This window comes from Scyliorhinus torazame, chromosome 4 (assembly GCF_047496885.1).
Source record: "Scyliorhinus torazame isolate Kashiwa2021f chromosome 4, sScyTor2.1, whole genome shotgun sequence".
In the NCBI taxonomy this organism is placed as follows: Eukaryota; Metazoa; Chordata; class Chondrichthyes; order Carcharhiniformes; family Scyliorhinidae; genus Scyliorhinus; species Scyliorhinus torazame.
Window position 1 is genome coordinate 248,471,076 of NC_092710.1, and position 24,953 is coordinate 248,496,028.

At 46.7% G+C, this 24,953-nt stretch overlaps 1 protein-coding gene across 4 annotated transcripts in view; it reads right to left on the bottom strand.

Moving 5' to 3' along the window:
- Positions 1–24,953, bottom strand: part of usp45 (ubiquitin specific peptidase 45) — a 362,553-nt gene that overhangs the window by 27,773 nt on the left and 309,827 nt on the right. For all 4 annotated transcript variants that reach the window (XM_072499597.1, XM_072499595.1, XM_072499598.1 and 1 more), the window contains one exon: positions 13,535–14,219. In XM_072499597.1, coding sequence (XP_072355698.1) covers positions 13,535–14,219 — 685 coding nt within the window. The remainder of the gene's footprint in view (positions 1–13,534; positions 14,220–24,953) is intronic.

Genomic DNA, 24,953 nt, shown 5'->3' on the forward strand with positions numbered 1-24,953 from the left:
GCGGACCACAGCTGCCCTTGTGGTCGTTGCCTGCATCCGGTGGACATCGAGCCACTTCAAGTGTGCCTCTGCAATGATCAGGACCATCGATCCCTGAAAAGGACCGACAAAATCTATGTGAAGGCGCGACCATGATCGGTGTGGCCATTCCCAAGGATGCAATGGCGTTACTGGTGGAGCTTTCTGGTGTTCCTGGCATGGTCCGCATCATTGGACCAGCTTTTCTATATCCATGTCGATGCCCAGCCACCAGCCGTAACTGCTGGTGAGCATCTTCATCCTGGACATTCCTGGGTGTCCATTATGGAGGTCCTTAGTAAGATGGTACTCCTGCGTTCCGAGACAACCATCCATGTCCCTCAAAGGAGGATGCCATGCTCCACGCTGAGCTCTGGAATTTTGGAGGTGTAGGCCTTCAAATTGTCAGGTATTGCCCTGTGCTGGACTTCGTACAGCACCATGTGGCGGACCCGGGACAACTGTGGATCTGTCTGGGTCTAACCATTTATTCGGGCTACCATCACTGGCAAGGAGTCCATGAAGTGGAGTACAGCCATCACCTCCTCCGCAGATGGGAGGGTGTCGCGGCCTTGTGGAGAGGGAGAGGCGGCTTAAGGCATCTGCGTGCGGAACCTTCGTGCCAGGGCGGTGTTCCAAGTTGTACTCATATGCCCCTTTCAATAGAGCCCAACGCTGGACCCTGGTGGACGCAATCAAGGGAATTGTTTGGTCTTTTTTGACCTGGCTCAGTAACGGTTTATGGTCAGTACAGACTGTGAAAGTGTGTCTGTAAACATATTGATGGAACTTACAGATTCCAAGACGATCGACAACCCTTCCTTTTCGATCTGCGCATAATTGCATTCAGCGTTGGCAAGTGCACGGGATGCAAATGTGATCTGTCATTCTGATCCATTGACCTTGCGGTAGATGAGGACCGCGCCCACACCATAAGGGGATGCATCACATGTCAACAGCAGCGGCTTGGCAGGGTCGAAGTGCGTTAGTAGTTTTGAGGATGACAACTCCCGTTTTACCATGTCGAATGCCTGGTGTTGAGATGGTGTCCAGAGCCACAGTTGACCCTTCTTTAGCAAGAGGCGGAGGGGACTGCCTAGCGTTGCCAGGTTCGGGCTGAATTCCTCATAATAATTTAATGATCCGAGGAAAGAGCATAGTTCTGCCTGGCTGCTGGGGGCAGGATCAAGTTTGATTGCCTGCACCTTGTCCTCTACAGGGTGCGACCCATTCTGGTCTATTCAGTACCCCAAATAAGTGACCTCAGGGGCATTAAATACACATTTTTCCTACCGGAGACGGACGCCCGCCTGCTCAAAACGCCAGAGGACCTCGGTCAGGGTCGGCAGATGTTACTGGTTGAACGCCCCGGTGATGAGGACATCTTCCAAGTAGACGGCCACCTTGGGTAATCCCCGCAGGATGTTCTTCATCACATGCTGGAAAATAGCGCATGCGGACGAGATCCCAAACAGCAACCGGTTTCATTTGTATAAACCTCTGTGGGTGTTCATGGTGATGAACTGATGGGAGTCCGGGTCTTTATTAACTGTAGATATGCATGACTCATGTCTAGTTTTATCAACGTTCGTCCTCCGCTCAGCTTTGCATAGAGGTCCTCGATGCGGGGGACATTGTCATCTTATAGTCCCCGCAGACAGGCACAGAACCATCTTGTTTGAGGACTGCCTAATCGGCGAATTGTACGGGGCAGATGAGCCGGTCCAATTCGGCATCGACTTTTGGCCGCAACGCGCAGGGGACCGGCTGGGCACAAAAATAACGAGGCTGTGGCTGCGGGTCTACGCTGATTCAGGTTCCAGCCCCTTTGATTGCCCCAGTCCGCCTGCGAAGACCTCGGAGAACCTGACCAGGAACCTCTTGGGACCATGCGGATTCATGCGGCACACCATTGATTTTCAAATGGCTCAGCCAGCCCCCACCCAGTAAACATGGTCCCCCACCACAGACTAGCACCAATGGCAGGTTAGCGGACTGGTGCTCATAAGTCACCAGTGTCTGGGCAGTGCCCTCAATGACCAACGACTCTCCAGCGTAGGTTGCAAACCTGGCTTCAATGTTGCGTTGAGTCAATGTGTGGAGGCTGGTGTGGATGCCCTCAAATATGTGGCAGCTGATCACGGACACAGCTGCTGCAGTATCCAGCTCTATGTTGATGGGGTGCCCATTTACCAAAAGGGACACTCTAAATTGGGGAAACTCTGGGTGCGATAATGATGTGGAGTTGTTGGTAAGGGTTCTCCTTGCGGTCGTCAACATAGTATGCCCCGTCATGAGGGGGCGGAAACGTCTGTCGGGGTGGCAGGCGGGCTGGTCATTGCGTGGCCCACTGAACCTTGGGCCTGAGATCTGACTGGACACCCCTGCTTCCCGGATGCATCCCTGCGCTACACGGTTGCGGCCGTTCTCTTTTGGATGGGCATCCCACAGCTGGGTCTCTCGGTCTTTCGGCTGGGACGGATCTTGTCAACATCTTCCGGAGTGCCCCAGGTTTAATACCGCCATCCCTTGCAGTTTTTGGACTCCCAGCTCCGTGCTCTCGGGGGACGCCAATCTCAGTTATCCGCTGCAAAGTCAGCTGGGTTTCGGTCAGCAACTTTCTTTGCGTGGCAGCATCCTGGATCCCGCAGACACAACGGTTGTGAAGGGATTCGCTCAGGGTAGGCCCGAACTCGCAAGTTTCCTTAAATGTGCCAAAAAATCAGTTTGATTCATCTTGGGCTTGGATGGCTGTGAAAAGGTGAATCGGCCAACGATGAGTGGCGGTTTTGGATTAAGTGGGTTTCTACCAAGGCTACCAAAGCTGCAAAAGACTGGGAGTCAGGCACGTCGGGCTTGTAAAGCTTTTGATAAGGGCATATGTTGGCCCGCCAACTCCCGTTAGTAGAGTTACGGTCTGCCGTTCACCTCCAATTATGGCGTTAGTCCGTAAAAAGAAATTGCATACGCTCCATGTATTGAGCCCAATCATTGTTACTTACATCGAAGGCCTCCAACGTTCCTATACGAGGCATAAGTCGGTTTAGGTTAGGCCTCTTGCGGCCTAGATGAAATGGTCCTGGTCTGGAACATGCGGTGCCTGCGGCAACGCCACTTCAGCCTCGTCGCCAGTGTAGAATCCGACTGGCAAGAAAGACTCATAAGACACACAGTAGGCTACAAAGAAAGAGGTTTATTAAGATACACTACTAAACTCCCCCGAAGGGTAACCCTCCTCGACCAACACAAAGACTGGGGTTTTTATACTGTGGAGCCTTCCCTGTTAAGGGAGAAGCTCCGGCCCCAATTACCAGGGGAATTCTTACTCGTTATGGGTTTTAATTTAAAAACAAAAGTATTCAATTATTTTTTCCAATTAAGGGGCAATTTAGCGTGGCCAATCCACCTAACCTGCACATCTTTGGGTTGTGGGGGTGAAACCCATGCAGACACAGGGAGAATGTGCAAACCAAACTCCACACAGACAGTGACCCGGGGCGGGATCAAATCCAGGACCTCAGCGCCATAGGCAGCAGTGCTAACCACTGGGCCACCATGCCGCCTTTAATCGTTATTAGTTAATGGGAACTGGATGGTGCACACTCCCCTACTTCCCAGGGGGTCATAACATTCGGCACCAGAAATGTTTCACGCACAATGCCAGTCATTTTGCAAGGCCTAAAGGGCCATAGTTGTGATATAGTTTGAGTACATTAGATGGGTTGTTTTTTGTACAGTGTGTGCAGGAGGGTTTCCTGACACAATATGTTGACAGGCCAACAAGAGGTGAGGCTACGTTGGATTTGGTTTTGGGTAATGAACCAGGCCAGGTGTTGGATTTGGAGGTAGGAGAGCACTTTGGGGACAGTGACCACAATTCGGTGACGTTTACGTTAATGATGGAAAGGGATAAGTATACACCGCAGGGCAAGAGTTATAGCTGGGGGAAGGGCAATTATGATGCCATTAGATGTGACTTGGGGGGGATAGGGTGGAGAAGTAGGCTGCAAGTGTTGGGCACACTGGATAAGTGGAGCTTGTTCAAGGATCAGCTACTGCGTGTTCTTGATAAGTATGTACCGGTCAGGCAGGGAGGAAGGCGTAGAGCGAGGGAACCGTGGTTTACCAAAGAAGTGGAATCTCTTGTTAAGAGGAAGGAGGAGGCCTATGTGAAGATGAGGTGTGAAGTTTCAGTTGGGGCGATTGATAGTTACAAGGTAGCGAGGAAGGATCTAAAGAGAGAGCTAAGACGAGCAAGGAGGGGACATGAGAAGTATTTGGCAGGTAGGTTCAAGGAAAACCCAAAAGCTTTCTATAGGTATGTCAGGAATAAGCGAATGACTAGGGAAAGAGTAGGACCAGTCAAGGACAGGGATGGGAAGTTGTGTGTGGAGTCTGAAGAGATAGGCGAGATACTAAATGAATATTTTTCGTCAGTATTCACTCAGGAAAAAGATAATGTTGTGGAGGAGAATGCCGAGACCCAGGCTATTAGAATAGATTACAGTACGAAGTCTTACAACACCAGGTTAAAGTCCAACAGGTTTGTTTCGATGTCACTAGCTTTCGGAGCGCTGCTCCTTCCTCAGGTGAATGAAGAAATCTGTTCCAGAAACACATATATAGACAAATTCAAAGATGCCAAACAATGCTTGGAATGCGAGCATTAGCAGGTGATTAAATCTTTACAGACCCAGAGATGGGGTAACCCCAGGTTAAAGAGGTGTGAATTGTACCAAGCCAGGACAGTTGGTAGGATTTCGCAGGCCAGATGGCGGGGGATGAATGTAATGCGACATGAATCCCAGGTCCCAACGCCGGCATCTCCACATCATTAGAATAGATGGCATTGAGGTACGTAGGGAAGAGGTGTTGGCAATTCTGGACAGGCTGAAAATAGATAAGTCCCCAGGGCCTGATGGGATTTATCCTAGGATTCTCTGGGAGGCCAGGGAAGAGATTGCTGGACCTTTGGCTTTGATTTTTATGTCATCATTGGCTACAGGAATAGTGCCAGAGGACTGGAGGATAGCAAATGTGGTCCCTTTGTTCAAAAAGGGGAGCAGAGACAACCCCGGCAACTATAGACCGGTGAGCCTCACGTCTGTAGTGGGTAAAGTCTTGGAGGGGATTATAAGAGACAAGATTTATAATCATCTAGATAGGAATAATATGATCAGGGATAGTCAGCATGGCTTTGTGAAGGGTAGGTCATGCCTCACAAACCTTATCGAGTTCTTCGAGAAGGTGACTGAACAGGTAGACGAGGGTAGAGCAGTTGATGTGGTGTATATGGATTTCAGTAAAGCGTTTGATAAGGTTCCCCACGGTAGGCTATTGCAGAAAATACGGAGGCTGGGGATTGAGGGTGATTTAGAGATGTGGATCAGAAATTGGCTAGCTGAAAGAAGACAGAGGGTGGTGGTTGATGGGAAATGTTCAGAATGGAGTTCAGTTACAAGTGGAGTACCACAAGGATCTGTTCTGGGGCCGTTGCTGTTTGTCATTTTTATCAATGACCTAGAGGAAGGCGCAGAAGGGTGGGTGAGTAAATTTGCAGACGACACTAAAGTCGGTGGTGTTGTCGACAGTGTGGAATGATGTAGCAGGTTACAGAGGGATATAGATAAGCTGCAGAGCTGGGCTGAGAGGTGGCAAATGGAGTTTAATGTAGAGAAGTGTGAGGTGATTCACTTTGGAAGGAATAACAGGAATGCGGAATATTTGGCTAATGGTAAAGTTCTTGGAAGTGTGGATGAAAAGAGGGATCTAGGTGTCCATGTACATAGATCCCTGAAAGTTGCCACCCAGGTTGATAGGGTTGTGAAGAAGGCCTATGGAGTGTTGGCCTTTATTGGTAGAGGGATTGAGTTCCGGAGTCAGAAGGTCATGTTGCAGCTGTACAAAACTCTGCTTCGGCCGCATTTGGAGTATTGCGTACAGTTCTGGTCACCGCATTATAGGAAGGACGTGGAGGCTTTGGAGCGGGTGCAGAGGAGATTTACCAGGATGTTGCCTGGTATGGAGGGAAAATCTTATGAGGAAAGGCTGATGGACTTGAGGTTGTTTTCGTTGGAGAGAAGAAGGTTAAGAGGAGACTTAATAGAGGCATACAAAATAATCAGGGGGTTAGATAGGGTGGACAGTGAGAGCCTTCTCCCGCGGATGGAAATGGCTGGCACGAGGGGACATAGCTTTAAACTGAGGGGTAATAGATATAGGACAGAGGTCAGAGGTAGGTTCTTTACGCAAAGAGTAGTGAGGCCGTGGAATGCCCTACCTGCAACAGTAGTGAATTCGCCAACATTGAGGGCATTTAAAAGTTTATTGGATAAACATATGGATGATAATGGCATAGTGTAGGTTAGATGGCTTTTGTTTTGGTGCAACATCGTGGGCCGAAGGGCCAGTACTGCGCTGTATCGTTCTATGTTCTATAACCATGCTTCTTGAGTCGTGTCAAAACTCCTGGATTTTTGTTCCGAAATGCAGATATTTCGATTAAAGCCATGTCACAAACTTCAAGTTGGACATGGGAGCCAGCGTTACAGTTCTGTTGGATAAATAACTGTGACCAAGGGACCTCTGGTTACAAACAACATACATATCACTTTATGGGCAGAGGAATCCGCCTTCTGGTCAAAGGCATGATTCTGGAACCATTAATGTCTGGTGGAAAACAAATCTTCGAGCTGATGTTTGTACCCGTAACTATTCTTTTTTTCTCGAGCAGCGATGCCTGTGTAGTCCTGAATCTCTAACATGTCAAGACAACCGCTGTTGTAAACTATACCAAACTGAGGTTCCCAAGACTCCAACAAGAAAGATTCTCTTGATTTGGCCTTCAGCTCTGAATTGTCTTCTCTCTTTGCAGAGCAGGTTTGTCCACTTTTGTTATAGATGCTAGACGTTCTTCGTTGGTCCACCAGCCAACCACTCAGATGGTCACCACAGCACTTTAGGTAGATAACAGTCAAGAGAGGAACCATCAACGAATAATGCCTCACCCTCCGGCTGACACCAGTTGAAGCGATAAAACCTGAGACCACAGAGCAGATGCTGCCATCCCCATCCAACATGACAATGGTACAAATGATACTGGAACAGAGTAGCAGCTATCCATTGATGACAGCACACCACACAGCCAAATGCAAAGGTGAGCTGACTACCAAGTCACAACTTCACAACAGGAAGAACCATCTTTCATCTCAGAGTGACGCATACGGGTCACACAAAGGAAGGAGAGAAAAAAATTACTCACGAGATAAGTCCAAAGTTCATCCACTACGCAAAGAATGGGGTTTTGATTTGATTTATTGTCACATGTACTGAAGTACAGTGAAAAGTATTTTTCTGTGGCTGAGGGAACGTATACAGTATGTACATAGTAGACAAAAGAATAATCAACAGAGAATATTGACAAATAGTACATCGACAATCAGTGATTGGTTACAGTGCTGAACAAGGGGCCAAACAAAGCAAATACATGAGCAAGAGAAGCATAGGGCGTTGTGAATAGTGTTCTTTACAGGGAACAGATCAGTCAGAGGGGGAGTCGTTGAGCTGTGGGGAAGAAGCTGTCTGGATGTGCAAATCTTCAGACTTCTTTACCTTCTGCCTGATGGAAGAGGGCAATGCCTGGGTGGGAGGGGTCTCTGATAATGCTGTCTGCCTTCCTGAGGCAGCGCGAGGTGTATACAGAATCAATGTGGGGGTGGCAAGCTTCTGTGATGCGTTGGGCTGAGTTCACCACACTCTGCAGTTTCTTGCGATCTTGGACCGAGCAGTTACCATACCAGGCTGTGATGCAGCCGGATAGGATGCTCTCTATCGCACATCTGTAGAAGTTTGTGAGAGTCGATGCAGACATTCCAAATTTCTTTAGCTTCCGTAGGAAGTAGAGACATTGTTGGGCTTTCTTGACTGTTGCATCAACGCGAGTGGACCAGGACAGACTGTTGGTGATGGTGACCCCCAGGAACTTAAAGCTATCGACCATCTCTACTTTGGAGCCATTGATGCAGACGGGATTGTGTGTCGTGCAATGTTTCCTGAAGTGGCTGATCAGTTCCTTGGTCTTTCCAACATTTAGAGAGAGGTTGCTTTCGGTACACCATGCAACCAAATGATTTATCTCCCTCCTGTAGTCTGATTCATCGTTGTTTGAGATAGGGCCCACAGTCGGATCATCCGCAAACTTACAGATTGAGTTGGAGTTAAATCTTGCCACACAGTCATGTGTGTATAGGGAGTACAGTAGAGGACTGAGCACACATCCTTGCGGGGCCAGGGTGTTGAGGACTATTGTGGAGGAGGTGCTGTTGCCTATCCTGACAGATTGTGGTCTGTTGGTGAGGAAGTCAAGGATCCAGCTGCACAGGGAGGGGTCAAGTCCAAGATTGCAGAGTTTGGTTATTAGTATGGTTGGGATAATGGTGTTGAAGTCTATGAACAGCAGTCTTACATAGGTGTCCTTGTTGTCGCAGTGTTCGAGTGTTGATTGTAAGGTCAGAGAGATAGCATCTGCTGTGGACCGGATGCGGTGATAGGCAAACTGCAGTGGATCAAGACCGTCTGGGAGGCTGGCAGTGATCCGTCTCATGACTAGCCGCTCGAAGCATTTCATGAGAACAGACGTCAGGGCCACCAGTTGGTAGTCATTGAGGCAGGCTACCTTGTTCTTCTTTGGTACTGGTATTATGGTGGTCTTCTTGAAGGTGGTGGGGACCTCAGAGCGGAGGAGTGAGGTGGTGAAGATATCTGTAAATACACTCGCCAGCTGGTCTGTGGAGGCTGAGTGCTCCCCCAGGGACTCCGTCGGGACCCGTCGCTTTCCGCGGATTCACTTTCAAGAGACAGCTCTTACCTCTGAGGCTGTAATAGTGGGTATGGGTCGTCCAGGGCTGTTGGGGCGGGTGGCACTGATACATTGGCTGACTGCTCAAAGCGGGCATTGAACTTGTTCAGATCATCGGGTAGGGATGCTCCAGCCCCAGATATTCCGCCTGGCCTTGTTTTATAGACCGTGGTAGGCCCTGCCATAGTCATCGTGGGTTAGTGCCGTTGGCCTGGGACTCTAGTTTGATGTGGTATTGTCTTTTTGCATCCCTGATGGCTTTCCGTACGTCGTACCTGGATTTCTTATATAGGTCAGGGTCGTCGGATTTGAACGCCTCCGTCCGTAACTTCAGCAGGGAGTGAACCTTTTGGTTGAGCCAGGGTTTCCGATTGGGGAATACCCGTATTGTCTTCTTTGATAAACTGTCCTCTACACGTTTACTGATGAAGTCTGTAAGAAGTCTTAACACCAGGTTAAAGTCCATCAGGTTTGTTTCGAATCACTAGCTTTTGGAGCACTGCGCCTTCCTCAGGTGAATGAAGAGGTAGGTTCCAGAAACATTTATATAGACCGATATAAATGTTCCTGGAACCTACCGCTTCATTCACCTGAGGAAGAAGTGCTCCGAAAGCTAGCGATTCGAAACAAACCTGTTGGACTTTAACCTGGTGTTGCAAGACTTCTTACTGTACTCACCCCAGTCCAACGCCGGCATCTCCACATCATGAAGAAGTCTGTGACGGTGGTTGCGTACTCATCCAGGTTAGCTGCCACGGCCTTGAATATGGACCAGTCCACAGTCTCCAAGCAGTCGCGGAGGATGTCCTCAGATTCCTCGGACCAGCACTGCACGGTTTTCTTGACTGGCTCAGCACGCTTGTGTTGCTGTGGTAAGCCATAAGTAGGAATACCAACTTGTGGTCGGATTTGCCAAAGTGTGGTCGGGGAATGGAGCGGTAGGCTCCTTTGATGCTCGTGGTCCAGGGTGTATGAACCTCTGGTGAAGCAGGAGATATGTTGATGGAGTTTGGGTAGGACCTTCCTGAGGTTGGCCTGGTTGAAGTCTCCAGCTATGATTGTCAGGTCTTCGGGGTGATTTGTTTCTTGGTTGTTGATGGTGGAATGTAGTTCATCTAGTGCTTTCTTTACTTCTGCCTGGGGTGGAATGTAGACTGCTGTGATGACTATAGAGGTGAATTCACGTGGGAGGTAGAAGGGGCAACACTTCACGGTTAGGTATTCTAGGTCTGGGAGCAATGGCACGCTAGGGACACCACATCTGAGCACCAGGAGGTGTTGATGAGGAGGCAAACACCCCTGCCCTTCGACTTGCCTGAGGCCATTGTGGTCCATTCGGTGGATTGAAAAACCTTCAGGTTGGATGGCGTAGTCTGGTGTGGCCGGAGTGAGCCATGTCTCGGTGAAGCAGAGCACACAGCAGTCTCTCACTTCACTCTGGGAGGCAAGTCTAGCACTGAGGTCATCCAGCTTGTTTCAATCGCTTGGATTGGGTGAACCAACTATCTTCACTACAATTGGGGAATTGACAAAGAGCAATTTTATGCCAAATAATGGAAAAGGAGGATGAAAAGATATCCAGATACCAGAACAACCTTCGATTCAACAAAGTTTACCTACAGTAACACAGACTATCACCCCTCCAACAGTAGTGAGAACAAGTTATGGAATAGTTTATAAGGACTCCAGACCATCTGACACTATGAACTCAATGATTTGAGTGGGAGAACTGGGCAATTGGTAATGATGTAAATACATAAGGTAAACTAGATTACTTGTAATAGATTTGGTAAAGACTTGAAGGAAGGTGTAATATAAAGATCTGGCACATAAAGGATTAATGTGGGACTGAGTACCACTCACAGTGATATAAGAGAACACATGATCTGCATCTAATGGTCAGTGTAGTGTTGAACAAAGCTGTGTGTAGAAACAAGCATGAAGACAGCTCCTAGAAAGGACCTTTACTACACCTAAGTATATAGTTTATAGTAGTTAATAGATACATACTATTGAACTACCTAAGACTACGAATACGATAATAAGACCTGTCAAACTCCACCCAACCACTTACAACAATTAAGACCCTTTTACAATATATTAGCGTTAAATAGATAAGAGGAAAGGATTACAAGAAAATGAGAAAAAGGTTGAAGCAGATGTTATGGGCCAGGGTTTAGAGAACTCCAAATTATACCAGGGAGATCACCAGGCCCACGACTTTTACTAGATTGTGGTATGGGGAGCACATGGCCCACTCTACAGGTGTGGTGCAGCAGAAATTTAAAAGTAATTTTTAAGCAAAACAATGTTTATTCTATGAACTCCGTTAACCTTTTTAAAACATACAGTGAACATCTTAGCAACCATCAATTCAAATACACCCCCCCAAAGAATACAACATTAAGCAATCCTTAAACTTTCCTTTTAACATCCATAAGACAAAAATCCTTTTTACAGAAGCACATCAGGTTCAAATTCTCTATTGAAAGCAGTTATCACTCTGAATTCACCAAATGATCTAGAGATAGAAATTATACCTTCTTTGGCTGGCTTCAGCTCCAACACGAAAACAAAACCAAAAAAACACAGACACACCCAAGCTTTTTCTCAAAGCTAAACTAAAAAGCAGAGCCAGAGCTCAGCTCCACCCACACTCTGACATCACTGCAGCCACTTGAGCAGACAAACATTTCTTAAAGTGACATTCCTAGGACACAGAGGATGACCATGAGCGAGTGAAATTTCTGTACCGCTGCTTTGTCCAAGCATAATAAAAGAAGGACATGTAGCATGCCTTTTCTCAACAGCAAAAGCCCAGGCAGAATTAGATTCACTGCAGTACAGAAGGAGGTCATTCGGCCCATTGAGTCTATACTGACGTTCTGAAAGAACACCCTACCTATGCCCACGCCCCCACCCATCCCCGTAACCCCACCTAACCTTTTGGGCACTAAGGGACAACTTAATACGGTCAATCCACATCTTTGGATTATGGGAACAAACTGTAGCACCCAGAGGAGACCCACGCAGACACAAGAAGAATGTGCAAATTCCACACAGGCAGTCATCCAAGGCCAGAATTGAACCGCCCTGATGCTGTGCCACCTGTTAGAACTTTGAAAAGTAAGGTAGAGTTTTGGACTCAAAAAATGAATACCCAACAGACTGAATGTATTCAGGAGTTCCAAGAGAAACATGGGAAGAGATTGATGCGAGATTACAACATCATTACAAAGGGGTAATTGACAGATGTACTGTAGACTAGGAACAAGTAATGGCCATCTTTTATAAATTCTCCAAAACAGATGTAGGAAACGGTAGACCCATTATATTTACATAGATGTGGGCAATATATTTATAAGAAAATGATCTAACCATTGCCTTTTGGGTTTTAAGAAAAGTTCTCCATGTTATGCTGACTAATATTTAGCCCTCAAATCAAAACAACAAAAATAGATTACCTGGTCACAATCATATTGCTTTTCGTGGGAATTTGTTATGTGGAAATTGGCTGCCGCTTTTCCTACATTACACTTCAAAAGTACTTAATCAGTTGGAAAATGCTTTAGGACAGGAAAAGTGGTATGTAGATGCAGACTTCGCTTTCTAAAATCTTACTTTTAAAAATTGCACTGAACAATTCCTCCCACAGTCCAAAGATGTGCAGATTAGGTGGATTGGCTCTGCTAAATTTCCCCTTAGTGTCCAAAAGGTTAGGATGGAATAGGGTGGAGGCGAGGGCTTAAGTAGGGTGCTCTTTCCAAGTGCCGATGCAGACTCGATGGGCCAAATAGCCTCCTTCTGCATTGTAAATTTATGATTCTGTGATCTCACTAATGCTCGTTTGGTTGCACTTCCTAAACCTGCGACTTTACCAACTAGAAGGGCAAGGGCAACAAATGCATGGGGACACCATCATGGGCAGCACGGTAGCATTATGGATAGCACAGTTGCTTCACAGCTCCAGGGTCCCAGGTTCGATTCTGGCTTGGGTCACTGTCTGTGTGGAGTCTGCACATCCTCCCCGTGTGTGCGTGGGTTTCCTCCGGGTGCTCCGGTTTCCTCCCACAGTCCAAACATGTGCAGGTTAGGTGGATTGGCCATGATAAATTGCCCTTAGTGTCCAAAATTGCCCTTAGTGTTGGGTGGGGTTACTGGGTTATGTGGATAGGGTGGAGGTGTTGACCTTGGGTAGGGTGCTCTTTCCAAGACTCGATGGGCCGAATGGCCTCCTTCTGCACGTAAATTCTATGATCTATGATCTCCAAGTTTCCCTTCAAGTTCCCCCCCAAGCCACACATTATCCTGATTTGGAACATATCCTCATCACTGGGTTGAAACCCTAGAACTTGCCTGACAATACTACTGCGATCAGCTTCAGCACAAAGCGTACAACAGCTCAAGAAGGTGGTTTGCCACCACTTTTTCCAAGGAAAACTAGGGATAGACACTAAATGCTGGCCCCTGTCAGTGAAATTGATATCCAGACAAAATATATTTTTAAAACTAGCAGGCTGAATTATTAAATTGTTATTTGCATCATTGTATTTGCATATGTGCTTACCACTCCATAAGTACTGTGCAAAGTATATCCTATTATGGACATCTATAGCCAAGTTAGATTTTTAAATAATCTGACATCGATACTCTACCCACCTTCTGAATGTAATTTTTTCTGTTGTTTCTGTCTTTTCTCTGTACATTTTTCACATAACAGCTTGTTGTTGCCCATTAGGAGATCTACAGATGTGAACTGTCGAAGACAGGACTGGAGAGAACATTCCTTGGGTCTGGCGTCATAGTTCTGGGACAGTGTTTGAAATGCTGTAACAGTTTTCTTTGAAACTACAGATCGTTCTTTTGAGTCTTGAATGCTGGATGAAACATAGTCTGTCTTCTCCTCATAAACAGAATCAATTGTTTGATTTTCATTTTTGGTACAGCCAAGATTGAGTTTTGACACTGCACTGGAAATAGAATCATTACAATTAAACTCTTGTGCTAAATTACTGTTCGACAGTTTGTGGTTGGCAGCTGTTAAGTCAAACCTGGAATCAGTACCACAACTCAGAGACTCAACTGGTTTTGAAGGATTCTCAGTCTCTGAGGCTTCACTGTCTGCATCATTGCTTCCATCCGACTGATTTCCATCTTTATCACTACCGTCTGACTGACTGAGGTTATTGACTTCGACTAGATTCTGGCAACAAAGTGACAGGTCACTCTCCTCCTCTTGGTGTCCATTACTTTGTTCTGCAGCAGCTCGCCAGTTCCTCTCATCATCATCATCATCTACTGATCTCATTATTTCCTTCACCCGTTGTTTGTTTTCATGACTCGGCTGGAAGTATATTAAAAAATTGGTTAGATTATGTTAATACATTATCCTGGAGATCATTTTTAGGACAGAATGTTTGTAGGTGCCCTCCACCTATACACATCATTATAAAGAACAATGAAACAACAGAGGGATGTTTGTCCATTAAGATAAGTTATTCACTAGACTCTGGGGTGGTCCCGGCAGATTGAAAATGAGCAAATGTGACACCCGTTTAAAAAAGGAAGTCGGCAGAAAGCGGTTAATTATAGGCCAGTTAGCTTAACTTCGGTAGTAGGGAAGATGCTAGAATCTATCATCAAGGAAGAAATAGTGAGGCATCTGGATGGAAATTGTCCCATTGGACAGACGTTGCAGGGGTTCATAAAGGGCAGGTCATGCCTAACTAATTTAATGGAATTTCTTGAGGACATTACCAGTGCGGTAGATAAGGGGGAGCCAATGGATGTGGTATATCTGGATTTCCAGAAAGCTTTTAACAAGGTGCCACACAAAAGGTTGCTGCATAAGATAAAGATGCATGGCATTAAGGGGAAAGTAGTAGTATGGATAGAGAATTGGTTAATTAATAGAAAGCAAAGAGTGGGGATTAATGGGTGTTTCTCTGGTTGGCAATCAGTAGCTAGTGGTGTCCCTCAGGGATCAGTGTTGGGCCCTCAATTGTTCACAATTTACATAGATGATTTGGACTTGGGGACCAAGTGTGTCCAAGTTTGCAGACGACACGAGGATGAGTGGTGAAGCAAAAAGTGCAGAGGACACTGGAAGTCTACAGAGGGATTTGGATAGTTTAAGTGAATGGGCTAGGCTCTGGCAGATGGAATACAATGTTGACAAATGTGAGGTTATCCATTTTGGTAGGAACAACAGCAAAAGGGATTATTATTTAAATGATAAAATCTACTTCCCCTTATTTTGAGGCTATGCCCCCTAGTTCTGCTTTCACCCGCCAGTGGAAATAACCTGCCCGCATCTATCCTATCTATTCCCTTCATAATTTTATATGTTTCTATAAGATCCCCCCTCATCCTTCTAAATTCCAACGAGTACAGTCCCAGTCTGCTCAACCTCTCCTCGTAATCCAACCCCTTCAGCTCTGGGATTAACCTAGTGAATCTCCTCTGCACACCCTCCAGTGCCAGTACGTCCTTTCTCAAGTAAGGAGACCAAAACTGAACACAATAGTCCAGGCGTGGCCTCACTAACACCTTATACAATTGCAGCATAACCTCCCTAGTCTTAAACTCCATCCCTCTGGCAATGAAGGACAAAATTCCATTCGCCTTCTTAATCACCTGTTGCACCTGTAAACCAACTTTTTGCGACTCATTCACTAGCACACCCAGGGCTCTCTGCACAGCAGCATGTTTTAATATTTTATCATTTAAATAATAATCCCTTTTGCTGTTATTCCTACCAAAATGGATAACCTCACATTTGTCAACATTGCATTCCATCTGCCAGACCCTAGCCCATTGACGTAGCCTATCCAAATCCCTCTGCAGACTTCCGGTATCCTCCGCACTTTCTGCTTTACCACTTATCTTAGTGTTGTCTGCAAACTTGGACACATTGCCCTTGTTCCCCAACTCCAAATCATCTATGTAAATTGTGAACAGTTGTGGGCCCAACAGTGATCCCTGAGGGACACCACTAGCTACTGATTGCCAAACAGAGAAACACCCATTAATCCCCACTCTTTGCTGTCTATTAATTAACCAATCCTCTATCCATGCTACCACTTTCCCCTTAATTATATTATCTTTATATTATGCAGCAACCTTTTGTGTGGCACCTTGTCAAAGGCTTTCTGGAAATCCAGATATACCACATCCATTGGCTCCCCGTTATCTACCGCACTAGTAATGTCCTCAAAAAATTCCACTAAATTAGTTAGGCACGACCTGCCCTTTATGAACCCATGCTGCGTCTGCCCAATGGGATAATTTCCATCCAGATGCCTCGCTATTTCTTCCTTGATGATAGATTCCAGCATTTTCCCTACTATCGAAGTTAAGCTCACTGGCCTATAATTACCTGCTTTCTGCCTACCTCCTTTTTTAAACAGTGGTGTCACGTTTGCTAATTTCCAATCCGCCGTGACCACCCCAGAGTCTAGTGAATTTTGATAAATTATCACTAGTGCATTTGCAATTTCCCTAGCCATCTCTTTTAGCATTCTGGGATGCATTCCAACAGGGCCAGGAGACTTGTCTACCTTTAGCCCCATTAGCTTGCCCATCACTACCTCCTTGGTGATAACAATCCTCTCAAGGTCCTCACCTGTCATAGCCTCATTTCCATCAGTAACTGGCATGTTATTTGTGTCTTCCACTGTGAAGACCGACGCAAAAAACCTGTTCAGTTCCTCAGCCATTTCCTCATCTCCCATTATTAAATCTCCCTTCTCATCCTATTTACCTTAGCCACTCTTTTCTGTTTTATATATTTGTAGAAACTTTTACTATCTGTTTTTATATTCTGAGCAAGTTTACTCTCATAATCTATCTTACTCTTTATAGCTTTTTTAGTAGCTTTCTGTTGCCCCCTAAAGATTTCCCAGTCCTCTAGTCTCCCACTAATCTTTGCTACTCTGTATGCTTTTTCCTTCAATTTGATACTCTCCCTTATTTCCTTAGATATCCACGGTCGATTTTCCCTCTTTCTACCGTCCTTCCTTTTTGTTGGTAAAAACCTTTGCTGAGCACTGTGAAAAATCGCTTGGAAGGTTCTCCATTGTTCCTCAACTGTTTTACCATAAAGTCTTTGCTCCCAGTCTACCTTAGCTAGTTTTTCTCTCATCCCATTGTAATCTCCTTTGTTTAAGCACAAAACACTAGTGCTTGATTTTACCTTCTCACCCTCCATCTGTATTTTAAATTCCACCATATTGTGATCGCTCCTTCAGAGAGGATCCCTAACTATGAGATCCTGAATCAATCCTGTCTCATTACACAGGACCAGAACTAGGACCACTTGTTCCCTCGTAGGTTCCATTACATACTGTTCTAGGAAACTATCGCGGATACATTCTATAAACTCCTCCTCAAGGCTGCCTTGACCGACCTGGTTAAACCAATCAACATGTAGATTAAAATCCCCCATGATAACTGCTGTACCATTTCTACATCCATCAGTTATTTCTTTGCTTATTGCCTGCCCCACCATAATGTTACTATTTGATGGCCTATAGACTACTCCTCTCAGTGACTTTTTCACCTTACTATTCCTGATTTCCACCCAAATGGATTCAACCTTATCCTCCATCATTCACGATGATTTGCGCCATCAACTCATTTACCTTATTCCGAATACTATGAGCATTCAGGTAAAGTACAATTATGTTGGCATTTATACCTCTGTTTTGAATCTTAACACCTTGATCAGTAACCTTTCGTAAGTTATTTTTCCTCTTAACATTTCTCCTAATTTTCCTTGTCGTTGAACCCATATCTTCATGTAACAACCTGCCGCATAGCTTTCCATTTATGTTTTTACTTCCCGTTTTATTCCTTTTAGTATTACTGGGCCTATTCACTGAGCTCCCCTCAGTCACTGTACCTCGTACTGTCGCCCTTTTTGATTTTTGACTATGGCTTCTCTGCCTTACACTTTCCCCCTTACTGCTTTTTGTTTCTGTCCCTGTTTTACTAACTTCCGACTCCCTGCATCGGTTCCAATCCCCCTGCCACATTAGTTTAAACACTCCCCAACCGCTCTAGCAAATAGCCCCCCTAGGACATCAGTTCCAGTCCTGCCCAGGTGTAACCCGTCCAGTTTCTACAGGTCCCACCTCCCCAGAACCGGTTCCAATGCCCCAGGAATCTGAAAACCTCCCCCTGACACCATCCCTTCAGCCACGTATTCATCCTATATATCCTGTCATTTCTACTCTGACTAGCACGTGGCACCGTGCATCAGGTTCGGGAGAGCCAACACCTCTCTCTGCCACTGCCTTTGTAGCAGAGTCTTCTTCAGACTCAGCACCTTCCCTGCCCACACAAATACCGAGACCAACTTTTCCAGTCCCTCCTGACTTTTCTCCCGAAGGCCTGAAAAAGGCCTTGGGGAGAAAAGTCAGGAGGGACTGGAAAACAAACTTGGCAGCGCATTTATCTTTACCACCTGCACCCACCCTGCCAACGTCAAGTGCAACGTATCCCACATTTAAACGTCCCCCTTAACCTCTTCCACTAACCCTATCAAGTTCCACCTATGCATTGTGGCCTGCTATTGCGTTATCGGAATCCCCAGATACCGAAACTGCTCCCTTTCCACCTTAAATGGGAGCGCCCCCAGGTTTGCCACCCCACTGTATTCACCGGGAACACCTCACTCTTCCCTACGTTCAACGTATAAGCCAGAAAAAGCCCCAAATCTCTCCAACAAGCCCATAATTCTGCCCATACTTTCCAATGGGTCTGACACAAACAACATGTAGGGAGGATGCGTTGACTGACCACTGCACCGTGGTACAGGAAGCCATTCAAGAGGGGGGAGCAAAAAGACAAGTGGTAGTTGTAGGAGATTCTATAATTAGGGGGATTGATGGCATCCTTTGTAAGCCAGATCGTGAGTCCCGCATGGTATTTTGCCTGCCCGGTGCCAGAGTGAGGGACATCTCTGATCGGCTTGAAAGGATTTTGGAGAGGGACGGGGAGGATCCAGTTGTTGTGGTCCACGTTGGGACTAACAACATAGGTAAGACTAGGAAAGAGGACCTGTTTGGGGATTATCAAACACTAGGGACTAAATTAAAGAACAGGTCCTCCAGGGTTATAATCTCTGGATTACTACCCGAGCCACGTGCCAATTGGCATAGGGTTGAGAAAATTAGGGAAGTTAACACGTGGCTAAAGGAGTGGTGCGGGAAAGAGGGATTCCATTTCATGGGGCATTGGCATCAGTACTGGGGCAGGAGGGACCTGTACCGTTGGGACGGTCTTCACCTGAACCATTCTGGGACCAGTGTTCTAGCGAATAGGATAAATAGGTTGGTCACAAGGACTTTAAACTAGCAAGTTGGGGGGGAAGGGAAGGGTAAAGCTATGGACGGTATAATGGTTAATGGCGAGCAAGGCAGCAGGTTACGTGACAGGTTATTATGTCGAGATATGGGTTCAAAGACAAGGAAAATTAGGAGAAAGGGTAAGAGGAAAAATAATTTGCGAAAAGTTACTGATCAAGGTGTTAGGATTCATAACAAAGAGATAAAAAACAGCATAAGTGTACTTTACCTGAATGCTCGTAGTATACGGAATAAGGTGAATGAGTTGATGGCGCAAATCATCGTGAATGACTATGATTTAGTGGCCATTACTGAAACATGGTTAAAAGATGGTCACGACTGGGAGTTAAATATCCAAGGGTATCAGACTATACGAAAGGATAGAATGGACGGTAAGGGCGGTGGTGTAGCTTTTTTGTTTAAGGATGGCATCCGGGCAATAGTAATTGGTGCAAGAGAGGGCAAGGTTGAATCAATTTGGGTGGAAATCAGGAATAGTAAGGCGAAAAGGTCACGGATAGGAGTAGTCTATAGGTCACCATAAAGTAACAGGATGGTAGGGCAGGCAATAAGCAAAGAAATAACGGATGCATGTAGAAATGGTACAGCGGTTATCATGGGAGATTTTAATCTGCATGTCGATTGGTTTAACCAGGTTGGTAAAGGCAGCCTTGAGGAGGAGTTTATAGAATGTGTCCGGGATAATTTCCTGGAACAGTATGTGATGGAACCTACAAGGGAACAAGCGGTCCTAGATCTGGTCCTGTGTAATGAGGCAGGATTGATTAATGATCTCATAGTTCGGGATCCTCTTGGAGGGAGCGACCACAATCTGGTGGAATTTAAAATACAGTTGGAGGATGACAAGGTAAAATCAAACACTAGTGTTTTGTGCTTAAACAAAGGCGATTACAATGGGATGAGAGAAGAACTAGCTAAGGTAGACTGGGAGCAAAGACTTCATGGTGAAGCAGTTGAGGAACAGTGGAGAACCTTCCGAGCGATCTTTCAGTGTTCAGGAAAGGTTCATATCGACAAAAAAGAAAGACGGTAGAAAGGGGAAAAGTCGACCGTGGATATCTAAGGAGGTGAGGGAGAGTATCAAATTGAAGGAAAAAACATACAAAGTGGCAAAAAATTAGTGGGAGACTAGAGGACTGGGAAGTCTTTAGGGGACAACAGAAAGCTACTAAAAAAGCTATAAAGAAGAGTAAGGTAGACTATGAAAGTAAACTTGCTCAGAACATAAAAGCAGATAGTAAAAGCTTCAACAAATATATAAGACAAAAAAGAGTGGCTAAGGTAAATATTGGCCCTTTGGAAGATGAGAAGGGAGATTTAATAATAGGAGACGGGGAAATGGCTGAGGAGCTGAACAGGTTTTTTGGGTCAGTCTTCACAGTGGAAGACACAAATAACATGCCAGTGACTGATGGAAATAAAGATATGATAGGTGAGGACCTTGAGATGATTGTAATCACTAAGGAGGCAGTATTGGGCAAGCTAATGGGGCTAAAGGTAGACACGTCTCCTGGCCCTGATGGGATGCATCCCAGAGTGCTAAAAGAGATGGCTAGGGAAATTGTAAATGCACTAGTGATAATTTATCAAAATTCACTAGACTCTGGGGTGGTCCCAGAGGATTGGAAAGTAGCAAACGTGACACCACCGTTTAAAAAAGGAGGTCGGCAGAAAGCGGGTAATTATAGGCCGGTCAGCTTAACTTCGGTAGTAGGGAAAATGCTGGAATCTATCATCAAGGAGGAAATAGCGGGGCACCTGGAGGGAAATTGTCCCATTGGGCAGACACAGCATGGGTTCATAAAGGATAGGTCGTGTCTGACTAATTTGGTAGAATTTTTTGAGGACGTTACCAGTGCAGTAGATAACGGGGAGCCAATGGATGTGGTATATCTGGATTTTCAGAAAGCTTTTGACAAGGTGCCACACAAAAGATTGCTGCATAAACTAAAGATGCATGGCATTGAGGGTAAAGTCGTAGCATGGGTAGAGGATTGGTTAACTAACAGAAAGCAGAGAGTGGGGATAAATGGGTGTTTCTCTGGTTGGCAACCTGTAACTAGTGGGGTCCCTCAAGGATCAGTGTTGGGCCCGCAGTTGTTCACAATTTACATTGATGATTTGGAGTTGGGGGACCAAGTGCAATGTGGCAAAGTTTGCAGACGACACTAAGATGAGTGGTAAAGCAAAAAGTGCAGAGGATACCGGAAGTCTACAGAAGGATTTGGATAGGTTAGGTGAATGGGCTAGGGTCTGGCAGATGGAATTCAATGTTGCCAAGTGTGAGGCTATCCATTTTGGGAGGAATAACAGCCGAATGGATTATTATTTAAACGGTAAGATGTTAAAACATGCTGCTGTGCAGAGGGACCTGGGTGTGCTGGCGCACGAGTCGCAAAAATTTGGTGTGCAGGTGCAACAGGTGATTAAGAAGGCTAATCGAGTTTTGTCTTTCATTGCTAGAGGGATGGAGTTCAAGACTTGGGAGGTTATGCTGCAATTGTATAAGGTGTTGGTGAGGCCACATCTGGAGTATTGTGTTCAGTTTTGGTTTCCTTACCTGAGAAAGGCCATATTGGAACTGGAGGGAGTGCAGAGGAGATTCACTAGGTTGATCCCAGAGTTGAGGGGATTAGATTATGACGAGAGGTTGAGTAGACTGGGACTGTACTCATTGGAGTTTAGAAGGATGCGGGGGATCTTATTGAAACATATAAAATTATGAAGGGAATAGATAGGATAGATGCAGGTTGTTTCCACTGGTCGGGGAAAGCAGAACTAGGAGGCATAGCCTCAAAATAAGGGGAAGTAGATTTAGGACCGAGTTTAGGAGGAACTTCTTCACCCAAAGGGTTGTGAATCTCTGGAATTCCTTGCCCAGTGAAGCAGTTGAGGCTCCTTCTTTAAACGTTTTTAAGAAAAAGATAGATACCTTTCTAAAGAATAAAGGGATTCGGGGATATGGTGTACGGGCCGGAGAGTGGAGCTGAGTCCACAAAGATCAGCCATGATCTCATTGAATGGCAGAGCAGGCTCGAGGGGCCAGATGGCCTACTCCTGTTCCTAGTTCTTATGTAACAACAGGTTGTCCGCATACAGTGAAAGCTGGTGCTCCGTACCCCCCTCATAATCCCTCACCACTCAGCCGACACCCGAAGGGCCATCGCCAAGGTTTCGATCACCAACACAAATAACAACGACGACAGCGGGCACCCCTGGTTTGCACCCCTCTGCAACCCAAAATACCCCAAAGTCCTCTTGTTAATTCGAACACTAGCCATGGGAAAGCTCACAATAATCAAATTTTTGTGAGGGCCACGAAGAATCCAGCACGAGTTTTAAGGATACAAAGAAATAACATTTATTTACAATAACCTATATATACAACAGCAGCAGCAACTTGGCTTGCTGCTCACTCCTTCCTGCTGGTTCCAAACTCGCCAGCTTTATTTTTACAGGGAGTCTGCTAATGATTTCTCCGCCCCCCTCATTGGGGAAGCTCATACTCCCACAGGATTGTGGGATTGTCATTAGTCCCCAGCCAATGGTAAGCAGGCAGGTTTTCACATCCTTCCCCCCCAAAGTCCAAGGAATCTATCGAAGACCCTGGCGAAGGAAGGCGTTTTGCCGCAGGCCGGACACCATTTGTACGAGGCGCTGGATCGGGCGACTTGTAACGAGGCGGAGACCGGCGCTTCCGTGATGAACGGCGTAACGGTTGTACATCCACGGCCCGTGGGCCCGAGGATTCCCCCTTTGATGTGGGCGTCTCTATCTCCACGCGGTTCTGCAACGACCTGCGCAGGCTTTGAGTGAGGCACCAGAGGAAGATTGTGAGGACTACTTTCCATTGTCTCTGTGGCTGTAGAAATGAGCTCCGGAGGCGGGGCATCTTTGGAAGGGATAGTCTTCTGGACCGAACGTGGTCTACATGTTTGCGCTGGAGACGACCCTGGGCTGGCACCTGGTAAGATATAGGGCCCGTTTGGCGAAAGATTACGGAGGGACCCACTGGGCACCACCAGCAAAATTCCGAACGAACACTGGGTCACCGGGCGCAAACTGCCGAATCGGCCGATGGCGAGAAAAATCATGTCCCTGCCTTTCTTGTGTGTGGTGTACTTTTGCGCCAATGTCCGGGTAAACCATGCTAAGGAGGATGCGAAGTCATCCGGCCCATTAGGAGTTCTGTGGGAGCTACCCCAGTCACCGCATTGGGGGTGGTTCTATACGAAAACAAAAAGTGAGCCAGTCTCGTGTCCATTGACCCGGAAGACTGCTTCTTTAGGCCTCATTTGAATGTCTGCACTGCGCGCTCCGCCAACCCATTTGAAGCCAGGTGGTAAGGGCAGTGTGGACATGGCGTATGCCGTTCATCTTCATGAACCTCGCAAACTCCTCACTTGTGAATGGAGTGCCGTTACCCGTGACCAGCACCTCGGGGAGGCCATGCGCACTAAAAGACAACCGCATCTTCTCAATTGTTGCGCAGGACGTTGTGCCTAGCATCTTATGCACCTCTAGCCATTTAGACTGGGCGTCGATTAATAAAAGGAACATGGATCCTTGAAAAGGGCCGGCGAAATCCGCATGCAAGCGCACCCAAGGCCGCCCTGGCCATTTCCAGTGATGTAGGGGCGCGGCCGGCGGAAGCTTCTGATGCTCCTGGCAAATGGAGCAGTTTTGGGCCACCTTCTCAATGTGGGTGTCGAGGCCTGGCCACCAGACATAACTCCGGGCCAACATTTTCATTTTGGTCACACCTGGATGCCCATTGAGCAAGTCTCTTCGTATCAGCTCCTGTCCTTTTTCCGGGAAAATCACACGCGTCCCCCACAAGAGGATGCTGTCTTCCACGCTGAATTCTGACAGCTTGGAGGAAAATGCCCGCAACTCGCCTGGTAGCTGTGTATGCTGCCCACCATACAGGACTATGTGCCGAACCTTTGACAGGACTGGCTCCGTCTGGGTCCACTCACGGATCTGTGATGCCGTGACATGCAAGGTGTCCATAAAGTTTAGGGTTGCAACCACCTCACCGGTCGTGGGGGTCGACATGGGGCCGGTCGATAAAGGCAATCGGCTCAGTGCGTCGGCATTTGCTATCTGCGTTCCTGGTTTGTGCTCCAGAGAATACTCATATGCAGCGAGCAACAAAGCCCAGCGCTGGATCCGTGCGGAAGCAATGGGCGGTATTGGCTTATCCTCTCTGAAAAGTCCCAGCAGAGGCTTATGATCAGTCACGATAGTAAAGTGGCGGCCATACACGTACTGGTGGAAACGTTTCGCTGCCAAGACCACTGCCAGGCCCTCCTTCTCGATCTGCCCGTACTTTTTTTCCGCTGCAGTCAATGTGCGGGAGGTGAAAGCTATCGGCCGAGCGGCCCGTTCTCCATCTTGTGGGACAGGATGGCCCCAATACCATACGGGGATGCATCACATGTGGCGAGCAAAGGTTTTCCAGGATCATAGTGGGTCCGTAACCCAGACGACGACAATTGTTGTTTTACCCGCCGGAAAGCGGTTTCTTGCGGCTGACTTCAAACCCAGGTGTGATTTTTCTTTAGCAGAAGGTGCAATGGGGCCAGCGTAGCTGCCAGATTGGGGAGGAACTTCCCGTAATAGCTTACGAGGCCGAGAAAAGAGCGAAGATGCGAAGTGTCAGTCGGGGCGGGGGCCTGTTGAATCGCGCGCACCTTCTCTGCGAC